The 27,984-nt window shown below is 35.1% G+C and overlaps 2 protein-coding genes across 2 annotated transcripts in view; both read right to left on the bottom strand.

Moving 5' to 3' along the window:
• Positions 1–14,175, bottom strand: part of LOC136817031 (uro-adherence factor A-like) — a 32,282-nt gene extending 18,107 nt beyond the window's left edge. The window contains exons 1-11 of the mRNA XM_067073376.1: positions 13,457–14,175; positions 12,454–12,645; positions 12,143–12,237; positions 11,839–11,868; positions 11,420–11,525; positions 10,853–10,910; positions 10,407–10,631; positions 10,035–10,210; positions 2,580–2,753; positions 2,179–2,333; positions 366–1,695 (exon numbers count right to left, since the gene is read on the bottom strand). Coding sequence (XP_066929477.1) covers positions 366–1,695; positions 2,179–2,333; positions 2,580–2,753; positions 10,035–10,210; positions 10,407–10,631; positions 10,853–10,910; positions 11,420–11,525; positions 11,839–11,868; positions 12,143–12,237; positions 12,454–12,645; positions 13,457–14,110 — 3,195 coding nt within the window. The 5' untranslated portion in view covers positions 14,111–14,175. The remainder of the gene's footprint in view (positions 1–365; positions 1,696–2,178; positions 2,334–2,579; positions 2,754–10,034; positions 10,211–10,406; positions 10,632–10,852; positions 10,911–11,419; positions 11,526–11,838; positions 11,869–12,142; positions 12,238–12,453; positions 12,646–13,456) is intronic.
• A 316-nt stretch (positions 14,176–14,491) lies between these two features.
• Positions 14,492–27,984, bottom strand: part of LOC136817030 (uncharacterized) — a 53,445-nt gene continuing 39,952 nt past the window's right edge. The window contains exons 33-52 of the mRNA XM_067073375.1: positions 27,276–27,352; positions 27,118–27,160; positions 26,121–26,340; positions 25,597–25,657; positions 25,266–25,346; positions 24,756–24,889; positions 24,310–24,375; positions 23,843–23,892; positions 23,608–23,684; positions 23,325–23,424; positions 22,640–22,707; positions 22,413–22,453; positions 20,919–21,059; positions 20,669–20,737; positions 20,320–20,409; positions 19,644–19,897; positions 19,260–19,382; positions 18,719–18,919; positions 17,584–17,697; positions 14,492–15,261 (exon numbers count right to left, since the gene is read on the bottom strand). Coding sequence (XP_066929476.1) covers positions 15,163–15,261; positions 17,584–17,697; positions 18,719–18,919; positions 19,260–19,382; positions 19,644–19,897; positions 20,320–20,409; positions 20,669–20,737; positions 20,919–21,059; positions 22,413–22,453; positions 22,640–22,707; positions 23,325–23,424; positions 23,608–23,684; positions 23,843–23,892; positions 24,310–24,375; positions 24,756–24,889; positions 25,266–25,346; positions 25,597–25,657; positions 26,121–26,340; positions 27,118–27,160; positions 27,276–27,352 — 2,109 coding nt within the window. The 3' untranslated portion in view covers positions 14,492–15,162. The remainder of the gene's footprint in view (positions 15,262–17,583; positions 17,698–18,718; positions 18,920–19,259; positions 19,383–19,643; positions 19,898–20,319; positions 20,410–20,668; positions 20,738–20,918; positions 21,060–22,412; positions 22,454–22,639; positions 22,708–23,324; positions 23,425–23,607; positions 23,685–23,842; positions 23,893–24,309; positions 24,376–24,755; positions 24,890–25,265; positions 25,347–25,596; positions 25,658–26,120; positions 26,341–27,117; positions 27,161–27,275; positions 27,353–27,984) is intronic.

The raw sequence follows: 27,984 nt of genomic DNA, 5'->3' as shown, positions 1-27,984 counted from the left end.
GAATTTGTAAAAATCGCTATTCAGGCTTCAAAACCGTAAGTATTAACTAAAATTTACAATAAAATGTCATCTTTCAGTATTAAACTGTTGAAAATTACATTAAAAATCATTGATTTTCGTGAAGTTTTGGATATAGAGTAAAAAAATGGATAGTTTTCATCCTTTAATCATGCCTAAAATCCTTTAAATTGAGAAAAAATGGTCAAAAAATAACGTCGCTTTTAGGTAAAAATTGCAAAATTTTGTCCCTTTTAACACCAGCCCTTGTTATGCCACGAGCCCAAATATAACGCCAATAAGGGCCGGCGTAAAGAGGGCCGATAAGGTTTAGGTTTAAAGGCAATGAAAAATGCACAGTCATATACCTCCTCACATAGAGTCTTTCCTTGAGACGCCTTGTCAATGTGGATGACTTCCGGTTCGTCATTCGGTACGGTAATAACGGAGACAGGTCCCGAAGTTCGTTGATTTTTCTTTTCCTTGATCTTTTCACTACTACTAAATAAGTCTGTGTTCGATTTATCGCGGGAGTTTGATTTCTCTAGTTCACTTTCTTTTTCAGCATTTTTATCGAGGGAATCTTCACCCCTCGGAATTTCGATTCGACTCAATAATTTATCGTCTTTCCTTTTTGTATCAGAATTCAAGGAATCATCTTTTCTGTCAATCTGGTTAAAGGAATCTCTCTTATTGTTTTGATTTTTGCTCAAGGAATCGTTCTTTTTCTTGTCACTTATACTCGAGGAATTACCTGCATTCTGTTTACGATTACCAGGGGAATCTCCTTTCTTCACACCACGTTTACTAATAGAAGAAGTTTCTTTCAAAGTCGGTGTTAGCAACGGATAACTGAATGCTGAATGTCCTTCTAACAAAGCCGCTTGGTAAGTTGCATCACTTATTGGTTCGGTATCGGCGTTCGTGCTACCATAACTACTACGATATTCTTCAATGAAAGGTTTACTTGAACCGACACTTAAATCCGGTTTCGGTGAATCTGTTGCTAACACCTCAAGTGAAGATTTGTAAGAAGATTTGTTCGATAAAGATTTCGCAATGTAGAAATTAGCCCCGACGGATTCCCCGGTCACTGAGGGAATCAAACGCTTTTTAGGTGACTCCCCCAACAAACCACTATCGATTTCACGTGATGTTTGATTTTCGTCCGTACTACATCGACTTCGTTCAATTGTTTTGTTAATGTCTGGAACAAAGAAAAATTCATCCGGCGCGTTGTCTGATAATTGCGAAACCTCAGATAACCTATCTGATTGAACAATAGCTGTCTTTAGCGGTCTTGCCTTGTCTTTCACCGATACTTTCTTACTCTTCTCAGTCTGGCGTTCACTCCTCACAGATGTAGACTCTTTTATACCTTGTGACGCATTTAATCGTTTACTAACAGTTTGTGATTGAAATATTCCTCGTAATTCGTTAATTTCGTTGTCTGAAAATTCGTTCTCGTTCTTCTCAGTATCCGAAGCTTCAATGTCGGCATCTAAATCATTGTCTTGCCAAAACGAACTCACTAAATCGTTAAAATTTGATTCGTTCTTCTCATTATTTGAAGCAAGATCAGTTTCCATCTTCTGATCTGCATTTTTATTGGTTTCAAAGGGGGATAAATTGTTACAGGTGGCTTTGTACTTGCTGTAAACAAGCTTGGAGTAGGCCTGTAACGTCTCAAGCTCGAATCTATGGAGAGAACAATCATTGATGAGAGAACGAGAGAAATGACATTCTTATAAAGTAGATTAATCATATATGGGTGATAACCATAGAAGAATTGCTAACGGCACTTTTCTGTTCGCGCTTAGTATTATCCAACACTACTAAGATGCCAAATTGTGACTGCATGTTTTTTTATGAGAAAATCCAAAATTTTAGAAGCCTTATGATGTTCTTTAAATTTCTTAAGTTTCAAGCGTAAAATATTCTTAATAACTTCTTGTTAATATTTTGGCCATGGAAGCCTTATGTTCTTATATAGTTTGCTCTTATAAAAAAAGTGCGAAACACTCATCCTCAGACACTGAAGATCAAAAGCTCGACTAAGCTCCAATGTTACTTGACAGTCAACGTTACTTGAGAATAATGAAGGTCTTGATTTATAGAATATTTCTGTCCCTCTTCATGAGCAAGATAAGACCTTAGACTTTCACATTCAACATTTCATACCGTTCTGAGAGTTTGATTATCATCTCCAGTTCTTCTTTAGTGAATCTTTCTTCTTCGAACAGATGACCGGTGTATATGAACGATAAACATGCTTTGAGGCTGGCCACTGATTGGTCGACAAGTTCCATTTGTGTTTCTTTGTTTTCCAGAATTATCTGGAGAGAAAAAAGTATCTATGTTTGCACGTTACATTTTTACCTTTACAAACTATTTCGGGAAGTTTATAGAAAGGGTCAGAAAATGTGGTTTTATGAACAAAGTAAGCCTTAGCAAACAGCTAAAATATGGCGAACTGGAGATCAATCAATCAAAGACAACAAATCAGATGCCATTGCAATGCAATGGACGCAATAAAGGTTATATAGAAGCCCTGATAATGACCACGTTATAGTTTAGCAAACCTTTTTAAGATGAGGACATCGAGCGATGAGTATAATTTGATGAGCGGGAATTTCTTCTTTCGAAACCTCATCACCACATAAGAAAGTAAAATCACTACAAACGGGAGAAGCGACCAATGAATGATAAGATGAAAGAATTTTTTGTGGTGATTGTTCTTCCTTTAGCGCTTCAATCTGTTAAAAAGACAAAATAAACTTTATTAGAACCTATCAAAGTAGAACAAAAAAATCTTTTCTAAAATTATACTCTGTCCAGTTGAGATGATAAGCTCTACTCTAACTGCTTTATTTGAAGATGCTTCTGAAATAGTCGAACGTGCGCAACTTCAGTGGCTTCAAATTATTCATAGGCCCAATTGTAGACCCCCAGATATTTACCCAATGAACAAGTGTGCCAAATTTCAGCCAAATCCAACCATTTTTGAGGTATGTAGGCTCTACTCTAAAGTTTTTAAGCCTCGTTTTGGCGGAAAACTCGTCCCCAGGACCCAAAAATCAAGATTTTTAAAAAATGAAAAGAAAACCCTCAGATATTCACTCAAGGAATAAGTATGCCAAATTTCAGCAAAATCCGACAATTTTTGAAGTCTCCAGGCTGCCCCAAAGTTTTAGCCTCGTTTTGGCGAAAACTCGTCCCCAGGCCCCAAAAATCTAAATTTTTGAAAGATAAAAGAAATACGTCCTCAGATAATCACCCAAGGAAGAAGTGTGCAAGATTTCAGCAAAATCGAACAATTTTTGAAGTCTCCAGGCTGCCCCAAAGTTTTGGCCTCGTTTTGGCGAAAAACTCGTCCCCAGGCCCAAAAAATCAAATTTTCAAAAAATGAAAAAAACACCCCCAGATATTCACCCAAGGAACAAGTGTGCCAAATTTCAGCCAAATCCAAGCATTTTTGAAGTCTCCAGGCTGCCCTAAAGTTTTTGTGACAGACAGACAGACACATACATACAAACATTGTCAGATTGTAGCTCAACTGAAGTTGAGAACTAAACCAAGAAATAAGAAATTAGAGACTTTTTTATCAGCTGAAAATTTATTCGAGAAAATCCGAAAAATTAACGAAGGGGAGGTCTTTCGAGACTTTACTCGACGTCACCCGCGTTTTTCTACGCAAGAAACGAGATGAAAAATCCCGGGTTTTAGTGAGGTCACTGACCTTTATATAACCCTGGACCAAGCAATATCTGCCATTTTTGATTGGAGTTTTTTTAGAATTGGTACCCACGGAGAAGCCATTGCAATGCTAAAAATTAACGTCTAACGCCGCTACATCATCAAAAGAATTTGAGGAAAAGTAGACCTAGCGCTCTCGATGCATTTACACCGCTATCGAGTAGTGCCGACATTAGGGTACCAATTTTCAAAAAACTCCGATCAAAGATTTTGCTTGGCTGGGATTGAGAAGCTTTGTCCAGGGTATATAAAGGTCAGTGAGTGAGGTGCTCGCTAAGGTCGTTTCAGAGATAAAGCTTAAATAATCGACGTCATCAACAATCAATAGACAATGTGACGTCAAATAAAAAATTTATTAGTTTCAAATGTAAGGATCTCGATTATTTAACACAACATACACGTTATTTTATAAGAACAAACCTTGAGAATTCTACAGTTTTACTACCTTTGTCTTTTTTATCTTTTAACGATTTTTTAATAATCTTCCATAACATATTTTAATCACATTTTAATGAATCAGAATTTTTCCTTGTATATAAATTCTTTTCAACACTGTTTTTAGTCACATCTGATGATTGTACGCATAGTTTGCACCCCCCCCCCTTTTTAATAGGGGGGATGCCAACTTTCTGGATGGCCTTGGTAGGGGGGTACCGAGATCTGCCGAAAAAACTAGGGGGGGATGGGAATGTAGGGGGGTCAAATAAAAAAGGGGGGGATATGACGAAAGTAAATTATAGATTAATAAGAACTTTCAACAGAACACACACATTTTAGATTAGATTTTAAAATGATCAAGATTAATGAAAACGCTAGTTATATTCTGTCATTGTTGGCTCGTGACTATAATACTTCATACTCTTTCTTGTTGATAATTTTGCTGGTAGGTGGGAAAGCGAGTTTCCTTCGAAACAGATTTTCTGTAAAAAAAAAGGGGGGGATAAGATTTCATTAAAAAAGGGGGGATGGGTATATAGGGGGGGATGAAATAAACCTAGGGGGGTTCATACCCCTCTGCAAACTATGGACGTAAGTGCATGAAACGTTTAGTTATGTTTTTAACATTTTGATTTTTGGAAAATACATATTTAAGAACAAACTATAAAAACATAAGGCTTCGATTGGAACTTAAGAACATCCGAAGCCTTCAAAAAATTTGGAATGTTCTTATTAAAAAAACGTGTATAGGCGTAGTTTGGCGAGCAACTTGGATGGAATCATGATGGAATAAAGCTCACATCAAGGAACTTTAATAAATTCTCTCTTATTTAAGTTTCTTGCTTACATGTACTAAAAAACGGCCTTTAGTGTATGTATTGCAAAAACACAGAGTAAGCGACAGCACCATGGGAAGGCGACCAAAATCTGATTCCTACTTGCGGCAATTGACTTGGTAAGTAAACGAACTTCCTTCAGGTTAAATAATCTCATTTTTTTACGGGAGTTCTAGGATACAAAAGATATGATAGCCGGTAATTTTTTCGTGAAATTATCTTAGTTTGGCACTGATAAAAATCCATTTAATACCGGAATATCCGTAGAAAAAAGGCACAAAGACCTGAATACAGGCCTCTCGGAAGCCCCCTTTTACGTGTTACATTTTCTGTACTGTGCCTCTCTGTTCTACTTAACTTCGGCCATATTCATTGTTGCAAAAGAAAAATAAATCTAACCATCCATAATTTCAGGGAAGGGAACAGGGAATCTCTTGCATACGAATGCTATATTTTCTTAAGATCTCCAAATTTCAGTTGTTAAATTTAGTGCTCTTCGTGAAATGATGTCGTTTCTATATTATATGAAAATCATGTTGTTCTAAATCTAGAACGTCGTGATGGGGAAAGTAATTTCTTGCGAAATACTCTTTTGTTTAAACCTGTAAAAATTCATTGGTTTTGGTTACTTAATTAGAAGCATTAACAAAGGCTGTTAAACTGTTGTACATGTTTTTGGCCTTAGTCCAGGCTTTGCGGTACAAAAAAGTGCTTAATTACCGCCGTCCTCAGAATCTAGCCAAATCAGAAGCTAGCCGTCCCAATCGCACAAAAAACACACAACATAAACTCGTTAAGGCCTTTTTAAGAGGGCAAATGCCTTGAATAAATTCGATATTCCGTTCTTTTTCTAAATTTGAGAGAAAACCTCCAGGAGAATTTTTCTTGCCATTTCCTACAGAATTTTGAGTGGTTTTTATCTTGGCTAGTTTGAAAATGTAAATCATACTGGGTAGCTGGCAACATCGTACCAAGAAAATCACAGATTCTGGGCTATTTCGGACTATTTTAGAGGGATCAATTGATGAAAGTTTTGAAGCGATTCCATTTTCATTATAAACTTTCCATAATTATTAAGAAAAAAGTGTCGAAATTCACTTTTGAAAGCTTTTCAAAAAATTTGTTTGAAGGAGTTTGTACTGAAAATTGACGTCACAAAAAAATATTCCAAAAAAGAGCAAGGCGATGGCAACTGTGTTCAATGCCAGTAATATCTTTCATGGTTTTTATGTTTTCTTTCATTAGGAACAAGTTCGTTTACTTCGATTGATTTTGTTTTCCAATGAAGAGAAAATACGAAATCTTTCTTCTCTATTTCCATTCCTAGATTCCAAGGTGGATTCTGTATTTTCGTTTGAGGAGAAGGCAATCATGTTTACTTTTGATGCCGTCTTCTTTTCAGCGGAAATGTAACATCTATGTGATAAAGAATAATTCAAAAGATCTAACTTTGTCTCTGAGTTAAAATTACATGACAATTTTTTTACATCTGTTCTTCGAAATTTTGCCATTCCAAAAGTTACATTTAAAGAAAAAACAACAAACTTTGGGTCAATTTGTTTCTTACCTCAAAACTTCCATTTTTGCCATTTCCCCCCCAAATGCCACCATCATGTGAAACAAATGGAAACCGTGTTAAAAATGCAAAAGTCTACCATCTTGCAAACTCTTAGTTACGTCAATAATAGCCGCATAAATTATGTCGGAAATGTAAACAAACAAACAAGAAAACGAAAGTGAAACGCATCGTAGAGGGGTTTATCCAAAGAATCCTGCATTTCTAAAAATAGACAAAAAGAACGACAAATTTCATAAAAAACGACATATTTCGTAGTTAATTTTACTACGTCATGAAATTTTAATTGACGTCAAATATAAAACCAAAGGCGATAACTGAATCTAATGACTGCGAAACGAGATCAAGAAAGAAACAAGATACTATAGGGTATCTACAAACATTTTGACATTGATTCAATTCAAAAATTGAGTGAATATCAATTGCTGTTGCCAAATGACTATTGAATGAATGAATGAATGTTCGGTTTTTAGATGAAAGATTTTCAAGTCATAGGCAAGTCATATCAAGTGCTGCTATAAAATAACTCTGTAATTCGTTTATTAAAAGAAAGAATTTTAAGACTTTGGTAACAAATGATTATTTCTGGCAAAATTCTCTCATTAGAATATGAATTCACCTTCACTGTGGGAAAGGAGCTGTTGTGTAGTGGTAAAGGAGCTGTTGTGTAGTGGTAAAAGAGCTGTTGTGTAGTGGTAATCAATCTTGGTTGCTGTACAGACGCCTATGGTTCGATCCCCACTCTCAGCTGTTTATTTGGCTTTACTGAAACTGCCTTGAGGGACAGTAAACTTCTGCAATGGACTTCAAATGAATTTACTTCGAATATCTCGGCAATTTTGTGTTGCAGAAGAACCTGAGGAAGGGTACTAAAGTCTGTTCACGATAAGTGTGCACTCTTTTACCTATAACTTTTGAAGGAACTCTTTGATCCTTATAAATTTGGTATCGTTGGAGAGATATTTTTGAAATAAAAAAATCTTCAAAAAAATTCTAAAATGAAGATGAAAATGAAGAAGAAAAAAAATAAAGATCTTGCAGAAAAGTGCTATAACTTTCATTTTCACTGGAGAGATTCTTTGATCTTAGGGGGTCCATCACTGTGAAGAAATTGCACTAAAATATTTATTCAATATAAAGTTATGATACAAAGTTAATAAGTGATTGAGCCCAAAAAACAGCAGAAAACAGCATTTTTAGACGTCAGCTTAAATAACTTTGTTTGATATCTTTTGACTGAATGATTATTTTTGAGAATTTTTTATTTTACCATACCTTCATTTGCCTAGGTGACCTCAGGGTCGAAAATGAAATGTGAGTTCGGATCTATGATATGGTGAACTCTTTTTTTAAATGTTCTTCACTATCAGATTAATCTGTACGCAGACACGATATCTACGGCTAATTTCAAAATTCATTGCCATAGAGCGTATACCGTCGCTGTCTTTTCTGGTTTGAGATTTTTCAAACCGACCGCAGCGATGGAGTGTGGGTGAGACGAAAAGAGAATTGTTGCTATTCATAAATCAAACTTCATCGCAGAAGGTCCGTACGGGAATTTTCTTATCAAACAGACAATGCGGACAGAGTGTACTACGAAACGATAAACATGAGATACACTCTGGTACAGAGTACTATCAGAGAAGAGGATAATGAATTTTTGATCCTTTTTTACTCTTTGAATTTAAGTCGTATGGTAACTCTTGGATGATTTGGTGGGGAAGTTGTTTACAGTTGTTTACTTTTCCTTCAAGGTGTAATTATCGTAGGTGTAATAATGGTAAATTTAATTTAACGTCGTCGCTATTGGAGAGATGAAAATTCCATCTGAATCGGACCACCCGCGACATAAGCAAATCAACAATGTCGCCGTTATGTTCCCAGGGCTATGGAAAAACAGTGTTCCAAACCTCTTCAACTAAATGATGCATAAAGATTACACCACTACCCTTTTTCAGACATAGATGTTATGACTACTGCAACGAAACGGTTATCAATTTTGCAAATATACGCCTGGATTGTTGAGTTAGTCATTTAATTTTGATCTGTTCAAGTTCTCAACCTCAGTTGAGTCAGAATTTCAGAATGTTTGTATGTATGTATGTATGTATGCCGGCACATAAACAAACACCTACTTGAAAACTTCGATTCTAAAGATTGACGTCAATTTTTTTATATGAAGACGCTGTATTGAATTTTTTAAATAAACGTGGAATTTTGTTTTGATAGTTATTTCTAATCAACTGATGAATGCGAAAGCAAGAAACTTTAAGTATTGAAAAGAAATACAACGTTTCTTAATCTTTATGTATGTATGTATGTATGTAAGTCCGCAAACTTTGGGGCAGCGTAGAGAGCCGAATAATTGGTTTACGGAGCTGAAATTTGGCACACACCTTCCTTAGGTTAAAACTTGAGGGCAGTTTTTTTCATTTTTTGAATTTCGCTTTTTTCGCGAGTTATTCCCATTTTACCGAAGGCTTGCACTTATTTACAGTCATAAAAATCAAAATAGCTGACGTCAAATATTTTTGAAAAACCAGAAATAGATTTTCGATAAATTCATGATGTCAAAGATCATTTTTGTTGAAACGAAATCATTTTTCCTGAATTGTTCAAAATTAGACATTTTTAGTATTAACATCCCGTTCTCCCAGTCCCAAGTTTACCCTAATAATACCTGTAATACCCAATATTAAGTTTACAATTATGCCTTCTCTAATCCCGAATACCCATCAACAAGGGTTTATAGTTAGGCTCCGTGTACCCACCACCGTACCCAGTTGCTAATACCAACTACTTCATTATCACTTTAGGTTTACAACTGAGCCTTCTCTAAGTTCACAACCGTCCCTTTTCTCAAGCTCACATCACGTGGGCTCTATAATTGAGTTTTTCTTAATCCAGAGTACCTATCCATTACCCTATGACTCATAATTCTAACTTTACAATTAAAGGTCTTCCCTTATCCTGAGTACCAATCACCCTAACAATTAAGCCTTCTCTATTGAGTGTCCCTGTTTACAAATAAGTGTTTACAATCGGGCATTCCACTTACACACTTATACTGAAGTTGAGCCCAGTGCTTTAGTCTAATATAAGTAAGCAAAATTCTAATAAGGAGATGAAATGACTACTGGAAAAAATCAATTGTCTTTCTTGAGAGTAATACAACTGATTTTTCGAGTTAGTCATTTTATTTATGATCTTTTGTTTATCAATTGCCAATTGCTTCTTGTCTAATGAATCTTGACCGACTAATTGAGAGGAGCAATCATCCTAGTCATTATCAATTATTTATTTTTAGTTTATACAAGGCATGGAGATGAAGTCGTGTATACTATAATTTAGTCTAGCCAATTTGCCAAATTACAAGACCATTAGTCATTCAGATTGTTGCAATTGAACAATATTCAAAAATTATAATGTACCTTTCTATCAACATCATCCACGATGAAGCCATCTTTTATCGTCTCATTTTCTTTGACGTCATCCGTTGCAACCATATCCAGTAAGACATCAAGTTTTTCGAACTGAGTAGCGGTGAAGGAAACATCTTTTGTTGCTTTGTTCTGTAGAGTATTATCTTCATTTGATTGAGGCGAGACTAGAATAACAGGATATCATTTTGATTCTAAAACTCTCTGTTCGTTTTGGGTAAGTGTAAGGTTCATAACAAGTATTGTCCTGCATTGAAATGTAGTCAAAGTGGCACAAAAACCTACTTCGTACCTCAACAAGTTTTCGATTCTAAATTCAGGATCATGCATTGAATAAATCTCAAAACAGTGCCAGCTACATACCTATAGATTCAGTGTCCATTTTAATGTGTGTCTTTTCAGAAAATCCAACATCAGAAATGACTGGGTGTAAATTGCACACCAGAAATACAGAATTTAATGTGTCCATAGTATACGCTGATAATGTCCAAAGTCGACAATGCGGAGTTGGCTTGGCTTTGTTGTCAGTGAATACTTTCAGCGGCTTCGATGGTTGATCTTGTGTGTTCTTTGTCACTTGGTCACTATCTGTAAGAACAAATGTCTGGGTTAGAGATATCATCAGTTGAGAAAATCATAAAATGCCATGAAAAAATCAGTCTTGACCAGAGTGTACGGTACTACTTACGCATTGTTTTGTTAGCTACATGCTTATAATACCAATCTCTGCTACATTTTCTGAGTGATACAATTGTCTCAAAAATATCGTAGTAAAACTTAAGAAGATTTACGTGAATGAATTTTCTTACTTGGTCTACTTGTTATTGAGCTTGTTGGAAGCGCAGGTGTTGATGGTCTGCCACTTTCCTGTAATTCAAATGAAAAATAAGTTAAAATCATTCCTGTTACAAGATAATAGCAGCAGACTTCTCTTGTTGAAAAATTTTGAGATTTATATACATTCTCCCCTGAAAGAAGATAGTTGAACAGAAATTCTATGAATTTCTTCACGTTATATAATGACCTTTAAAGAAGAATGTTTTACCACGCACGGACCTAAAGTAGACTCCTATTTATTCAACTTCTATTATTCAAATCTTTCTATACTTCTTATTAATTTTGAATCCCCACCAAGGAGAAACCTTTGTAAAATGCTTTCTATAATTCGAATCTCTCTGTAATTACAACAAAATTAGATTCTTCGTTCGAGTTGGAAATAGCAAGAGTCAACTGTAAATTGACGCTTTTGTTATTGTGTATGAAGATATGCGTAAATTAAATTGCGAATAGATGCGTGGGTTGCGTAGGCATTGCAAACCTCAGTGGATTCAATGTAATACCCTATGTATTCACTAAACAAATCGATTCAAACATACGATATGAACTTTATCGATAAGTCGTTTGTGTTCTTGAACGACCGTTTGATCCAATAAGTTCACTTCGGAAGGTTTGACAAGAGTAGACGAGGCTGGTGCTTTTGTCCTAAAATACAAAAAAGATATTGTAAACATTCTTCGGAACATAATTTGAGTGGCGTATGTAGCTACGGTAGAGTTGCGGCGAAATAAATGGAGGAGTATTTTTATCCATAGCGTTCTAAAACCACTTTTTTGTTCTGGTAAAAAGATACAAACACTCAGCCGCCTTTTTGTAAGCATTGACCCCTTGTGGATCCAATTCTGAACAAAAATTGTTTTTGCATTTGAGTCAGCTTTGTTCGTTCATGGCGCTAAATTGAAGTTGACATAGAATTCAGCAGAGATAAACAAACAAGATAGACTCTTTAATAACAAACCTTTGAGTGGTTGTGGTGATGCCTTCTGAGCTACGGATAAAGAAGATGGTTATAAAGTAATATACCAAATAAATACAATGAAATCTCCACAACTTGCACCTCCGTAACCTGACTGTCTCCTTGACTTGAACATAGTACTTGGTCCAAGAAACAATCTCCATAACTCGAACATACTTGAGATCAGAGTCAATGTTCGAGTTAGGAGACTTTAATGGCCTTGAAGGCATTCTACTTAAATTATTATTGTGGATTGATTAGTGAATTATTTGAATAAACGTTGTTTGAAACTGCTTTTTTTGCTTACTCTAGTTCGATTTGATGTTCTTGGATAATCTTTTGTAATTGATAGGGTGTAACTTTGTGTTTACCAGCGCACTTCTTGAAATGAGCTGAAAATTTCTAGAAAACAAAAAAAGTATCCAAAATAAAAAGATATAATCAATATTCTCAAAATTTCAAATTGTTTCGAAAGGCAATAATTGAAAATACAGCCAACAGGGATTTTAAACTTGTGTATCAATCTCGAATGTCCAGAAAAGACAACTTTCCTTGTTAGATAGAGATATAGTTTCACGGGTAATAAGAGAATCAAACAGGGGGAAGCAAAAGTCTTACACTTTCAGCTTGCTCTGACTTGCAAATAGGACATTGCTTTCGTGGAACTTTAGCGCCTCTTTTACTCTGAGTAGTTTTGGCGCGTCGAGTTGGGTTTTTACGCTTGGTTGATTTTCCTTCCGCTATTTCGACTCGATCATAACATGTGTTCAAGTGTTTCATTCGTTGCCCTACGGAAAGCTTACCAAGGTCCTGAAATAAAACAATTTGGTTCACTGAATAATTGAACTTATGCGAAGCGCCTAAGGAAAGTAATTATATTTATATGGTGGCTGTCGGCAGAGCCGGGAGTGAGGGAGTCTATCCCATTTTCTTTTTACGCTAGACCTTGGAGGTCGAATGCTGAGGTGGAGCGCAACACCTACTCCCAGTAACTTAACGCTTGGGTCAGATTAACCAATCCAAACTACTCATTCGAGTTTGCGGTGACTGGGGATCGAACCCACAACCCTTGGATTGCAAGGGGAATGCTCTACCGACTGAGCTACCCGGCCACGCGCCTAAGGTATTTGTAGAAAGTTTTGCCATTTGTGTTATGCAAAGCTGGACCTAAACAATAAAGCATATAGTCAACTCTCTCATTCGAACCTCTGCTATAGTAATCTTTCTATGATAATGATACTGAAATGTTGTTCCCCTCAGCGGTAAAATAATAGCGAGTTTATGTATTTGCACTTTTGAGGACGGCAAAGTGACTGAAGCGATTTAGAGTAACCCGCAGTTTTGACCAACAAAATCGAGGACGTTAAAACTGCTGATTTACCGTCGTCCTCAGTTGACCTGGATCTAATCAAATTAGAACCTTACCGTCTCCGTCGCAGAAAAAAACACATACATAAGCTCGGTAATATAAAATACTCTCTTTAAGAGAGAGTTAACTGAGAATTATCTGAAAAATGGGTTTGTACGGTCGAATCTACAAGCCAAAAGTGAAAAGAGAATAGAACTTTGCAAGCAAAGATAAACTTGCGTATGATGAAAAATCACTTTAAAATTACATTACCTTTAAACAGACTTGACAAGATTCCAAAGCTTCAGTGAAAGGTCCTGTTGTATCACCTTGTTGTAAATTACGTGCAAGCAACTCGTCACTTTCTGTTTGTTCTAAAAGGAGACTCTGTCCATTGTTAGCAGACAAATCTAAACATTTGTTGATATGGATCTCTCTTTCTTTAGCGCTTGAATCTCCATCGAAAACAGAGCCGCAGACTGGACATGAATTTTCCGATGCCGTATCTTTGGAATATGATGGTTTCATGGTATTTGAAGTCATTTTAGAGGAAGATGGTCGGTCCGTAACTTGTGGTACCATTTTGGAATGCATTGATGGATCACCGTTTGAGCATTTTGAAATATGAATTGCTTTCGATTCCTCACTTTCATCTTCGGAGAACTGGAATCTACATATCGGACAAATTGAATTATTTCCGGACAATGACAGAGTTAAAGGTGGATTCAAAGTGTTGTTCTCTTTTTCTTTTGTTTTTTCTGTTGACCGTTTCTTCATTTTGGAGCGACTCAAATTCTTTCTCCTTGTGATCAATCTAGGGGCATCATCAGATGTATCGTCAGGGAAATCGAATACACTTTTATCGGCTACACTTTTGTCTGATACCGATGATTGGTTATGGTTTTTAGATGGCTGGAGGACGCGCATCTCTTGTCCCTCCACTCTTGATTTCTTGGATTATTCATTTAGTTTGATTTTTTAAGTTTCTTTTTAGCACTATAATAGAACAAAAATAACATTAGAACTGAGGCCTCAGCAGCATTTAAGAATCATAATAAAAGAACAAATTGGACACCGGAAAGCTGAGGGGAAAAAACATGTTATCAAAGCGTTTCAAACATGGAATTTCTGCAACAAATTGGTCAAGATCGAGGACAAAGATGACAGAGATGCATCTGATACAGAACAACTTTGAAGACTTGGAATCGCAAATCTTAAAAAAATGCTATAAATTGAATGAAAAGCCCTTCGAAAGGCACTCCCTGAATATTGCAGATTAAACTTCCCCAGAAAGAAAAGATATAAAGATAGTAAACGCAAAATGATCTTAAAATATCAAAGAAAAAAAATTATCATAAAATCTAAAAATATTGTGTATTATTGTAAGGGGTCATCTCTTCTATCTACTCCATAAAAAGAAAAAAAAGAAAATTGCTATAAAATAATTTATCTCTGATAAATAAAGTTTTTTCCAAATTTTTGTTAAAAAAAGAGCGCGAAATTTTAAACATAAGCAAAACAATTTACAAAATAGAACAAAAGATTTTTTAGTTTTTTGACAATAAAATTTCTGAAAAATTCAGATACATGTAAAGGTAAAAACACAAGCTCCAGAAAATCTTAAAAATCATCGCGCACAGAAATGAATAATATTAAAATCTCATGGGAAAACTACCTTGGTAAAGGGTAATGAATGATACAATCTGTTAATCGATACTTCGCTTCGAAGATAGTAAAAAATATGTTGTAAAACAGAACATCAAAAAAACCGCAAATCCGAAATTTAGTTTTGTTTGAAATTAATGCAAAAATCTACACAATATCTATCTTTCTCGATCTTAATCTGATAAAGTCTGAAAAAGTTTTATGAGATGAGTTCAGATGAATATCAAATTCAACAGGGGAAAGTTAAGATTATCTATGGTAAATAAAAAAATACAAGACATTATTTTTTGATTAATGTCTTTTTACCACTATCGTCACGTTTTCCATGCTTTGAAATTGTGAAGACGAACTAAACCAATACGTGTGCCAGAAGCAAGCCAAGTATGACTACCATAGTTCATGTTCCACGAGACCTAGAAAGATAAATTGAATATTCAAGGTCGTCTAATATATACACAGGGTAGTATTTTCTGCGAAAAAAGTAATTTTTAAGTGGTTAACATTAGGATTTAGGAAACAAATATTTTTTACCCATAGATCTACTTTTACTGACTGACAGACTTGGAGCATTCTATTTTGGACGTTCTTAAGTTATTCTGTTCTTATCTTGAGCCTCAAATTCTCCTTATATTGTTCTAGGTTTAAAGGCTGAGATAATATAGACGTGATCCGCTATTTTCACTTTTATTATTGGTCAGCCTAAGCTGAGCATTCAAATAGGTAAAATTCAGTTCTTCCATCATAAGACGGCAAAAAAAAATCCGATTTCCCGATCTCACTTTGATTTCTAAACTTTCTTCCGATTGGGTTAACTTTTTGGGTACTTTAGCGTGCGTTGTTTTTACAGATCATAGTGGTGTTTCAAGATGGCGGCTCAAGCGATAAGTCAGATGTAATAAGTCAGTGTTGTACCAAAGTATTTCCAGTGTAAATCTGTTGCAAGCTTCAATTTCTGTCATTTATTTTTTTAACTCGGCAAATTAAACACATGATTTTCATCTTAAAGGTTTAAAGCCGTTTGCTCAAGTTTTTGTTTATGTTGAATTTTCTGATACTTTTTATTGCTGCTTTTTATTAGTTTTTGCAATAAAAACATATTTTTCTTGTTTGTCTCTAGGGGGGGAATTGATGGTGTTATAATGTTATTGGAATTTGATAAAGACTGGATGCAATCGTGCTTTTTTGGACTTGGTTTGGACGTGTTTGATAAGGCGAATCGCAAAAAATTGTTTGGTCGTTCGGTCGGTCTGTCGAAAATATTTTTCTCTTAAGAAGCAGCTACATCTTGTTGAAAGGGAATCCGTGTGGACTGATCCGAATTAAGAAATTGAGAAACCGTGGATAAACTGGTTTTCGGTTTACTCTTCATTAGCATGCGGCTCGCTACTTCGATTTGAAAACTTGTAAACACAGAGCGTGCAGAGGTAGACAGTGGAAATCCAGCAAAGCAGCTGAAAAGCTTTCCGACTCTCCAACTCTACCTGCTGACCGTAAATCAGGGTCGGTCAGATGACGGGAACCAAATGATGACATCACATCTCCTATTATTGGACTTGGAAAATTATGACAAATGGTCTTTGGAATTTGATCAATTATATTATATTAATATATACAGTTCTTGTTGAAATTGATCAAGCTATTTTTCATGCAGTTCTGGACGCAGATTGTGTTTTTCTAACCTTTTCTAACCTTGGCGCACATTTTGACTGAATGATGGAATGGACCAATCAAACGGTAGTTTAAAGAAAAGCGGGGGAAAATGAGCTTCCCCGCATAGTGTATGAATTTTAAGTTTTGCTTTCGATTATCATTTGCGACCAGCAAAGTCTTCAAGATGGTTGTGAACTTGACGGTACTACAAAATTTATTTACGCAGACTGGATGCAAATTATGTTTTTCTGACCTTGCCAAATTTTGGCTTTGACTGAATAGCAGTCAGTTTTTAGGTACCTCATTGGTTTGCACACAACTGACTAATGGTTTCTGTAATTTGACCAAGTCTAAATACAGTTCCTGTTGAAATGTTATAAATATGAACTACGTTTTGCAAAGTTTTTGATGCAAATTGTGTTTTTCTGGAGTTTGCACTTTGTGACTTAAAGCTTGTAGCTTGTTAGTTTAAAGTGTTATTGGAGTTTTATTGTCTACATCCAACAGAAAAAATGTGTCATAACTGACTGGAATGAAATTAACAAAAAGTTTAATTACACTATGTTTCTCTTTTATTTTATAGTAATGAACTATAGCTTAATTGTTTGTAGCCTGGGAATCCATGCTATGATTTCTTCTTTGTTAAACTGATGGCAAAATGTATAGCATGGTATGGGCTGAGAGTTTGAATTTCTCAGATCCTAAAAACGGTTGAAAACATAGCCAATCAAATTTTGTTATTCTTTTACTGGTCACACTTTCTTAGAGAAAGAGCAACTTTCTTATTCAACATTTTTAGTCTACTCTGTGTTTCAGTACATCTCTTACATCTGTTAACCCACTTATTAAAGCTATCTTAGCTAAGCTCTATTGGCTGACCTTCCAGCCTCGGCTGGTTTATTATTTTTTAAATCAAACTTTTGACCCTAATTTTATCAAAATGTAGCAATGGAAGACTCATTGTTTTGAAATTTTTGTTTATTTTTTGGCAAATTCCGAGCCTCGTTGCTTTTATAGAATTGTTCTAATAAAAAAAGGTGCACGATAAAAATTAGAAAAACAACAACAACAAAAATAATGATTACCTTATGAACAGATCTAGTTTCGAGCTCGGGTATATCATCGACTCGTTTCAAATGACCGAAACAACAACGGTTTAAGTCTTTATCTTTCGGTGAACGATACCGAGTGTACTCGTACTGAAAAAAAAAATTAAATGAACTGTATTTTTTTTGCTATAGTACCTTGTTAGGAACTTTAACGGATCATTTTTTAGAAAGTAGATATGGGCAAGTTAATACATAGATCTTTTGTAGGAAGCATTATCATGTTGAATATAATTTAAAACACCGCCGACTCTAGCAGCAAAGCAATAAGAAAATATTTAGTACACATGTTTACTAATTATGCTTGTGTGTTTATTGTTATGATGTTGGAGTTTTTAATTATTCAAAATGATATTTATAACTTCTGTATAACTTAACAGATGAGAAATGTTTGTTACAAATTACGTTATCCGAGTTCCAAGTATCAATCCAAATGTTCAAAAACCCTCCATGAGTTAAATTTCTCAATTTCACACTTAATCGCACGATGGGTTATTTTTCTTATTTGGCACGCCCTCAAAGAGAGCAATTAATCATTAATTGCATTCTGTAGAGAGCAATTAATCGTTAATCACACTCTCCAATGCCACGCCAATGTTTACAAAATAGAATTTAATGTTTTTTCTTAAATTTTTTTTGCATCGAACGTTTTAATTGCATTCGAAATTTATTTTGTGAGAAAGAAAATCAATAAATAATAAATAAAATAAAAAAATAAAAGAAATACATAAAAGAATAAAAGAAAGAAAGAACAATAAAAGCAAGACATAAAGAGAAGAGAAAAATATAAAACTCTCAGTGTAATTTCTGTAATTTACTCTTCCTAACTGGGAAAAGTAGTGACAGCCATTGTGCGATTAGCTCGTAATCACATAATAACTCGTTCAATTCGAAAATTGCACTCGTGATTTTTTTGTTTCGAATTTTCCTCGTCCTTTCCGACTCGGAAAATTAATAACAAAAAAATCACTCGTGCAATTATATTCGAATTGCACTCGTTATCATGTAATGACATATACGAATTAAAGGTTCAATTTTTTCGACACAGAAAGAACCAAACCTGGGGATGTCTTACCCACAAAATTATACAAAGAAAATCTGTGGCCTCACTCACTTTATTAGTATCCACCAAAGTATATTTATATTTTTCACAACAAATCTTGACATTTCTTTCTTGGTGTTTCTTATAACTTTCACAAAGATTAACATCTTCGTCATAATGTTTTTGTCCAAGGTCTACCAACACGTGAGAACCACCTTCTTGAGGTGTAGACTGTATTTCTTCAATTTCCTCGCGATCGATGTGGTATACAGGCTAGAAATATGAAAGAACCGTTTTATCGGTTTAATGACATTTATAAATTGAACTAGAATGACCGAACATTTCTAATCAACTGATGAATGTGTAAGCAAGAAACTTAAAGTATTGAGAAGAAATATACCGTTTCTTAATCTTAAATGCGTACATTGAACTATGTATTAAGGCATAAAAGCGAAGTTGAGTATCGGTAGATAAATTGGTAAAATGATCGAGGTTTCCTTGCAGCCATAAGTGTCACGTGTTGTTAAGGCTTTTTATTGGATTTTGTTAGCGTTGTTTACTTCAAGCACATATCGCGCTAATCAACTTTTTGGAATTGACATAAACAAATTACTTCAGTTTTGTGTTGTAGTTTTGGATATTTCGTCCCTTGGCTGTCTTGATCTTTGCAGACAATGACGTCACCAGATGTATCACTTGTTGCTACCAAATCCAAATAATCATTGTATGAACAAGACTAAAGAAATTGAAAGATAATAAAGATGATCAATGTGGCCTACAAATTAGCCATTTTCGGCCTCTCGTGACAACTGACTGGTTTTCATTTCAGTTACCGCAGGTTGCCGGTAACTTTGCAATCGGATCTAATTCAGTTTTGAGACACTCAATCTAGCCGATAGTTACAGTCGACATAAAAAGATGCGTCAAAACAGCAAATTAAACTATGGTATTTTTGATAGAGATACACAAAGAAAAAGGACAATAAGATGTTGGTTACCCATGCAGCAGTCTTATGTCTAGTTGTTATGACAGGTCGTCTATGATCCTCTGCTAAATTCAATTTGAAATGATTTTCCAAAACTTGATAACGCGCTGATCCCGGCAAAATGTTGAAACATTCGTCTTCGGTGACGAACAGACCAAGTCGTGTTTTGGGCCACACGATATCTAAGAATATGCCCCTCTTGGTAACAAAGAGTGGATTGTTTGGGTGTTGTATATGTAAAATCTTGAACGACTTGTCACAAGAAACTGAAAGAAAAATCCAATCGAAATCTTCTTTAGAATATACTTATTTCAACTTATTCAGGTAAACCTTACAACAGATAACTATTTTGATTGATAACTACGAAAAAGTTGTAGTTTAGCTATTTCAGTCCGGCAAGTTGCATGGTTTCGCAGTGCTTTGATATTCCGCAACGTTGCAGTTTTTCGCAACGCTTCCACAGAGATTGTGCTGACAAAATCTCGCCACTTTGAGTAATAAAATACACAAATTGCGGAATTTCGCAGCGCTGTAATTCTATGCAATTTGCCGAACTGTATTCCAAAATTTAGACTTAAATAGTCATTTCATTTTGTGAACCCAGCAACTTCCATTAGCTCTGGCTGCCATTTTGTGACACACTACAAGCCGTTTGGAGTTGTTAGGTTCTATTTAATGATAACCTAACCTGTGGCGATGATATCTTTGTTGTATGGACACCAATCAATACTTCGCACAGCATATGAATGAGGGTACATCGTGATTATAGGTAGCAAGCCTTATTTAGAAAAAAAGAGGATATCCTTATAAAATGTAACGGGATTGCTGATAAACAAGTTAAGTCAGCATGGTGGAGATTGTGCCTTTTCCGGTAGATCGTCATAGCGAACCGAAGTAAATTTTCTATACGCTGAAAACTTAGAATAGAATAAAAACCAGCGTAAAAAGAGCGATAATATAAAAGATATGATAAGAAGGTGTGAAGATACCGCAAATATGCTGCGAACTTATGTAAGTGGGAATAGAGGACAACTTACTTGTAGCATTTCCTTCTTCAATCTTCAAAAACATGGATTGACTGGCAACGTCCCAGATCCGAACAGACCCTATAATGAAGGAAAGAAAACAATAAATAACATCTCGATTTCAGCTATAACCGTGGACACAATTCTTATTGAAAGCCCTTACACTTCTTACGCTTTATTTCAATGTTTCAATCAAAATTAGGGAGGGTTAGTTCACAAAAAGGGGAGCAATATTCCTGTATACGTCAGTAAAGTAGCCTACCGTCTGCAAAACCAGCAGCAATCTTGCGATGTGGTTTCAGCGGGTGCCATCGAACACATAAACAAAAGCCAGTTCTTTGTGTTTCAAACGCATTATTCTTGTGCGTCAGTAACGTCAAAACAGGATCCAAAGTACAGAAAACTATAGAAAAACAAGTGATACTTTTATGGACCTACCTGGTTATGCATTTAACACATATATAATTGATATCTACATAAGCGTGAGCATTAAACAATCATTCAGAACACAAATAGTGACGATCTATTAAAATTGGTCGTTTGTTTCTTATAAAAAAACACGTTTATAAACCAAAATTTCATGCTCTTGAAATATTCTTTCATATTCAAGACTTCGAGAGCAAAAAAACATATCTCATCAAAAAATTCAGTAATTTTAAGAACATTGATGTATGCTTATTAATAGTGATTCTTATAGATAAATATGCGTTTCTTGAGCTGAAAAATTCTTTTTTTACATAAATCTGCTTGAGCCATCTTATACCTACTTTCACGCAAGCCGTTTTTTAGCTGAAATTTACCCCAAAGTTTTTTTTCCAAAAATCGAGCTCCGTCACATTCGAGGGTTTATAGTTATACATCTTTGTGCAAAAAATCATAAAGAATAAAAGAGCCAATCTCGAGAAAAGCTAATACCTAAGTAATTGATAATGTGCTTATAAAAAAATATAGATTTTGGCCAGTTTTTCTATAAAAACACGCCAAGCAACCAAAATTTCATGTCGAAACACACATATTCTTTAGAAGTAAGTCCTCCTGAGCAAAAAAAACATCTATCTCATAAAAAAATTGAGTAACTTGACTAAGAACATTGATGTATGCTTATTAATAGTGATTCTTATAGAAAAACATGCGTTTTTTGAGCCAACAAATTTTTTTTCCAAAAATCTGCTTGAGCCATCTTTTACCTATGATGGTACCCTACTTTCATGCAAAAAATCAGAAAAAATTAACGACCTAATTTTTCACAAAGTCCAAAAAACCCGTTTTTTAGCCGTTTTTTGGCCCAAATTCGCCCAAATTTTTTTTTTTGAAAATCGGGCTCCGTCACATTCGAGGGTTTATAGTTATGCATCTTTGTGCAAAAAATCAGAAAAAACTAACGAGCCAATCATGAGGAAAGCTAATAACGAACGAACGAACGGACGAACAGACGAACAGACGAACGGACAATAGTTAATTTATAGGACCTCCATCGGGGTAGGTCCAAAAATCAAAGGGTAATAAAACTAATTATCACTCGCAGTAAATTACCCTTTAGATAATAGTGAACCAGTAAGCTGAACTGTCTATGGAATTACGTTTCTGGATCCCGAGAATGATGTATACACACAAGTATTATGTCGGCCAACTTTTCCTTAGAGTGTTTATATAATTTGCGACGGCTAACAAAGAGCCCCCTAAATTAATAATGATAATCATTAAGATTTCGACGTTTAAATTTTACAGAATCTAAAGAGCGGAAACACATTTTTACCTGGTTGACTTCCTGGACCAATATTCGTTGGACGTGGTATGCTAAAGTATATTGAGATAAAACTTTATACAACCTTCCGCAGCACTTTGAAAGACAATGATAATCATGTGAAAAAGATAATTGAACTGTAATTGAAATCATAATACTTCTCCAATAAATTGTCGAATAGCTTTTTGACATCAAAAATAGAGAGGTTATGGCTACATTTAAGGAAAACTCATACATACCTTAAAATACGGACACTTCCATCACCGCAGGCGAGAGCAAGAATTCCTAAACGCTCCTTTATCTCTTCCTGAAAAATCAGAAAACATTCAGTTAAAAGCAAAGATTTGGCAAAGGGGATAGAACGTTCTCTACACTAATCTCGAACAGATCATTCATTTTGTGCATGCACTCTGCTCTAAAGAGTTATGGTGAATTTGCCGATCTGACCTGGTTGTTCAGCCAATACATTCGAGGTTTTGAATGCTTTTGGCTTGAAAACGAAAATTTAAGCAAAAGCGACTGGGTTCTAATGTTTATGCGTTGTTTATGTACATGATTGTCAGTTGATTTTGATGGATTGTTTTGCTTTAGCCAATCAGCGCGCTCAAAAGTTCATTCAATATACATCCAAAACCTGGATAGTGATCAAAGTGGTGCACGAACCTAAACAGATTCTCTAGAGGAGCCATGACCTTCGGAGTGCATACCTGCCAGCGCGGAGTTAACAATAAAATTTGTTCCCGCATTTCGCAGTAGGGAAAAAGTTGTTAATTTCTTACTGTGTAAGCAAATTGTTGGAGATATCCTAATTGATGTCCTTTAAAGGGTTATAGAAAACAACAGATAGGAGGGAATTGCACGCATTAAAAAAATTTAAATTTCAAGACGATATTATTAGTGAATTAAGGCTAGCTAGGTCTTTACCATTTCGTAGTCTTCGTAATTCGCAGGACACCATTTAAGGTCATACACTGGTCCATATTCATGACAAATTCCATAGACAAGCTTCGGTTTACACGAATGACTATAACAAGGAAAGGGAACAATCGTTTTACATTTCTTTCTCCACTCAACGATAACGAAGCTAAGCTGAGCCCAGATTTTTCCAATATCTTGAAAAAAAGTGAAAGTGGGAAATTTTCCATTTTATCATTCTATAATTGCATAAATTATAATTTTTTTGAAAGGCACTGCCAGTCAATTTTACCTTGTTTGGTGTATTTTGCCGACGTACCAAATTTGTATAAGACCACGTGAAGATTCTCGTTCTGATGGATTGTGATGCTGTGAACGAAAATAACGAAAAGATTGGATTGCAATTGAACGGTAATGACTATAATGGTAAATTCCAACTTATCATGATTCGAAATAAAGACTTTATTCAATTTTTTGAAAGTCTTTTAAGTTAAGAATGACTGGACAAAAATCTTCAAAATTCTTACCTCAATGGTAGAACCATGGCAAGCAACTGCCATGTATTGTTCACCCTGACCTATTCGAGTTAAAGATGAAAATAAACAGTTACGCTTACAGCTTTTTCATTTCACAAATATCTTTATCAAAACATCTTTCGGGGTAGAGTGGAAGGAAGTTTCAAAAAAAGCCAATTACACATTTATAATGTTAACTTGTAATGTAAGATGATTAAAAATACTCAAAGGGCGGCAAAACATGTAACCTATCTTACTAAAATATACCATATCATTACATCATATAATAAACAAAAAAACTGAGCTAATACCACTTGGAGGACGCCCCCCCCCGGACTTTCACTATATGTTTTCTAACGGGATTTTAATTTTTAAGTTATATATCTGATGATTGGACGTGGTACTTGAAACTCTGAGCTCTGTATGAAATTTAACAATTTGTTTTGAAATATATATTGAAATAAATTTAGTGTGCTTACCTGACGAAGGGCACCAGTCTAATGACCAAACATCACCACCACAAAAGAAGCCGAGTGTCCCACTATCTGTTTAAACATGAATAAAATAAAAGCCTCTATCAAAATGTATGATAAACTGAAGCACAGGTGTAATATTCCAAACATTATTCTAAAAACATCAATAATAAAAAAAGGCAATTTATCTAAAACTATATTGAAACACAAAGAAATTTCAAATTTTAAAATGCTAAATTTTTCCTAGAGGCCTGGTTTACACGCTAAAGCAAAAAACGTACAAGAAACAAATTTTCATCGAAAACGGGAGCTTATCGAATAATAAGAGTGTCACTATTATTCCTTTTTAAAGCAATTTGACAGTCCCTAAAAATAATCGCTCATTAAATCGTGTAGAACGTCGATTAGAGCATCAATTGAAATATTAGGCGGTGAAGTCATTTTCTTCATACCTTCGAGGGAAGGAGTTGCTTCGAAAAGTTTCAGCTTCTTAGCTTGTGTTCTCTTCTTCTGGCCAGATCGTTTGAAATATTCGAATTCGATGAGAGGTGAAGTTTGGACGGTTGGTAGATAACTCGTGTATTGCCTATTGATGTAACAACAAAACAATTGATTGCTAAATTTGATTGATGAAAATCGTTACAAAATTTTAACATGCGATATCCAGTAATTAAATTTAGTATGAATGGAAGACTTTAAAGGTGTATACAATACAGTAACTTTAATCTACTTGAGCAATAACGTTGTATGGTTTACTATCAAAACCAATGAAATCTCTTTTACAAAATTGACGTCAGAAAATATAGGAAGCTACTCTATTTCTAGCAAGACCTGACGTCAAAAATTGTGAGACAATACCTTGGACCGTCTTGGACTGAACAATAACTGATGCGATATTACACGGTCGTAAGAAAATCGATAATCATTTTCGATGAAAAAGGTTATATAATCAAGTAGCTTACAGTTCGGAAAGCTCTTTGAGATCTTGCTCGCGTGGCATTAATGTTGGATGTATCACATCAGTCGTTTTACTTTCTTCAACCCTAATGATGACAAAAATTCATATATAAAGCAATGGTTTTCTATTATAACTTGCTAATGACCTCGACATAAAAAGCCATTAAATAGTTATAAATAAGAATTTCAGGAAAGTAGCTGCAATGTTAGCTGACTGTCAAGCTTGCGAACCATCTTTGATAAGACTTCATTACCATCAAAATAGCTTGCACTTCTTAGTGGACGACAATAAAGGGGCAATAAAGGAAAGAAAATTTGAAATACAAAATAAGTTACCAAGTTTTGAAAAATTCTTTATCATAATAATTCAATCGTGTTCCTTCATTTCGAGATCGACCTTTGATAAGATAAAAATATCATTACGATTTTCCCATTCAAGAAATACTCTGTAGTGCCACGGAACAACATTCTAGACGTTCAATGCTTAAAAAATTGTCAATTCTTAATCGTTGCGTAAGAATCATTTTCGCCGTGATGTAATTTCAAAAGTTGAGGAAACAGAACACTTACTAAAAATATTGATTGCGTGTTTCAAATAGACGAAATGTTTTAGTGAGTTAAACCACAGACTGGAGTCGTTTATAATGCGTGTAATACAGAAGTATAGGCGTTATATGATAATACGATTATTGTTACGGGATTTAGTTTGTATATAGTATGTCTGAATTAGAAGTCTCGCTTGCCAAACTAGTTGAGCCATAGTGTTTGCTTCCTCCTTAAAATAATTATTGGTTGGTTCATCGCAAAATTATCCGCGGCAAAAATAGGATTGATAAAATAAAATATAAACAAAAACATACTTCTCCTACTCCCCTCGTCCACTTGATTCAAATCATCCTCATCCTCTTCCTCTTCCTCATCAAAATCACTTTCGATTTCTTCTTCGCTACTCGAACTAACTCGGTCCAACTCGAAATCTGAATCATCTTGGTCGTACTCGACGTCACTCTCATCATCTCCAAATAATTCGTTTTCGATTCGATACATTTCTTTGTCGGATGACTTTTTCTTCTCCTTTCCCTAAAATAAGCGCACGGTTTTGAAACAAATGAAGGGCAAGGTAATGCTAATCAGTTTATCACTAGCAAGGCTCGAAAATCAGTGACAACTATGGTGGCAACAGCAGTCTATGCTCACTCACTCGAGACGCACAAAGAGTCCTTGGAAGGACGAAAAGCGTATCTGAGGATAGAAATAAAACAAATCATTCACAGTTTCATACAGTGAGTGAGTTTTGATTGGGATAAGGGCTATGTCATATTGGGCTTTTCCAGAAATAGTCCGTGCCCCCTGTTGTCTTATCCAGGGGGTTAACGATTTTTGTTCAAAAGTGGATATCCAGGGGGTTAAATATCTACAAGGGAGCGGATATCCAGGGGATTTAGTGTCTTTTCAAGAAAAAATACGATATCCAGGGGTAAGCATCTTTATAAGAGAGGATATCCAGGTGGTTGAGCATATTGTTAAGAGTGGATATCCAAGGGGTCTTTAATAAAGTAGGATATCCAGGGGGTTCAATACTTCGAAAAATCAATATCCTCAACAGTGGGGGTAATTTTTTTCTTTCTGGAAAAGCCCATTGCTCATTTCGAATTGATTGTAAAATGTTTAAAAAAAATATATCATAGTGGAATCTTTTATGGGTCGAGCTTCGATATCTCAAAATCGCTCCCCGTCGATCTTAGGATTCTAATAGCATTAACATTAATTGTAACTTTTTTACTGAGATAACAATGGTAGTATAAATTATTCTTATGGATGCAATATAGAGCCGTAAAATGAAAGAAATTGTTTTACCTTTCGAACATTTTCGATAGCAGCCGACAGAATTTGCATCGCTCTGAAACATAAATGTGTACAATTTTTCAATACTATGGCAATGTTACATTTAAGTCATTTCAGGATAAATCCTCAAAGCTATTTTTTTTCTCGAGCATATTAAAAAAAGACATTACCTAGCTGCAGATTTGCGTTTTCCTCTTTTCTCCTTTCCATCGGCTTTCTTTTCATCTCCCTCGGGTTCAGCAAACTCCTTTGAAAAGAGAAAATATTTGAAATGTCTAGACCATGTTTTCCTATTATTATCAGACTGGTAATAACGGTAATTACGGTGTGACGACAGTAAAGTTGACATATTGCAATGGGCTTTTCCAGAAATAGTCCATGCCCCCCCCTGTTGAGGATATTGGATATCCAGGGGGTTAAATATAAAATTGAGCAGATATCCAGGGGGTAAAGTGTAAAAAATACGATATCAGAGGTAAGCATCTTTATAAAAGAGGATAACCAGGGGGTTGAGCATATTTTTAAGAGTGGATATCTTTACTAATAAAGTAGGACATCCAGGGGGTCGATACTTAGAAAAATCAATATCCTCAACAGTGGGGGTAAAATTCTTTTCTGGAAAAGCCCAATAAAAATGAATGAAAGCTCATTCACCTCAGTCTCGTCCGAAATACGCTACCCTAGATTAGTATAAAATCGAGTACCCTGTTAAAAAAGATCACGGACAACCAAAAATATCATCATAGATATATGGGTTTATAGCCAGGTAACCAACGGATGAAGATCAGCTACCGGAATTAATACATCTATCTACCCACTTGCTATAAACTCTCCAGGAATGACGTCAAATGTCTAAGGCGCTGCATTGACATGCTCACT

The sequence above is a fragment of the Clytia hemisphaerica genome, unplaced genomic scaffold (genome assembly GCF_902728285.1).
Source record: "Clytia hemisphaerica strain Z4C2 unplaced genomic scaffold, Clytia hemisphaerica genome assembly, whole genome shotgun sequence".
NCBI classification, from domain to species: domain Eukaryota; kingdom Metazoa; phylum Cnidaria; class Hydrozoa; order Leptothecata; family Clytiidae; genus Clytia; species Clytia hemisphaerica.
The sequence above is the reverse complement of the archived record's forward strand: the minus strand, read 5'-3'. Positions and strand labels throughout refer to the sequence as shown.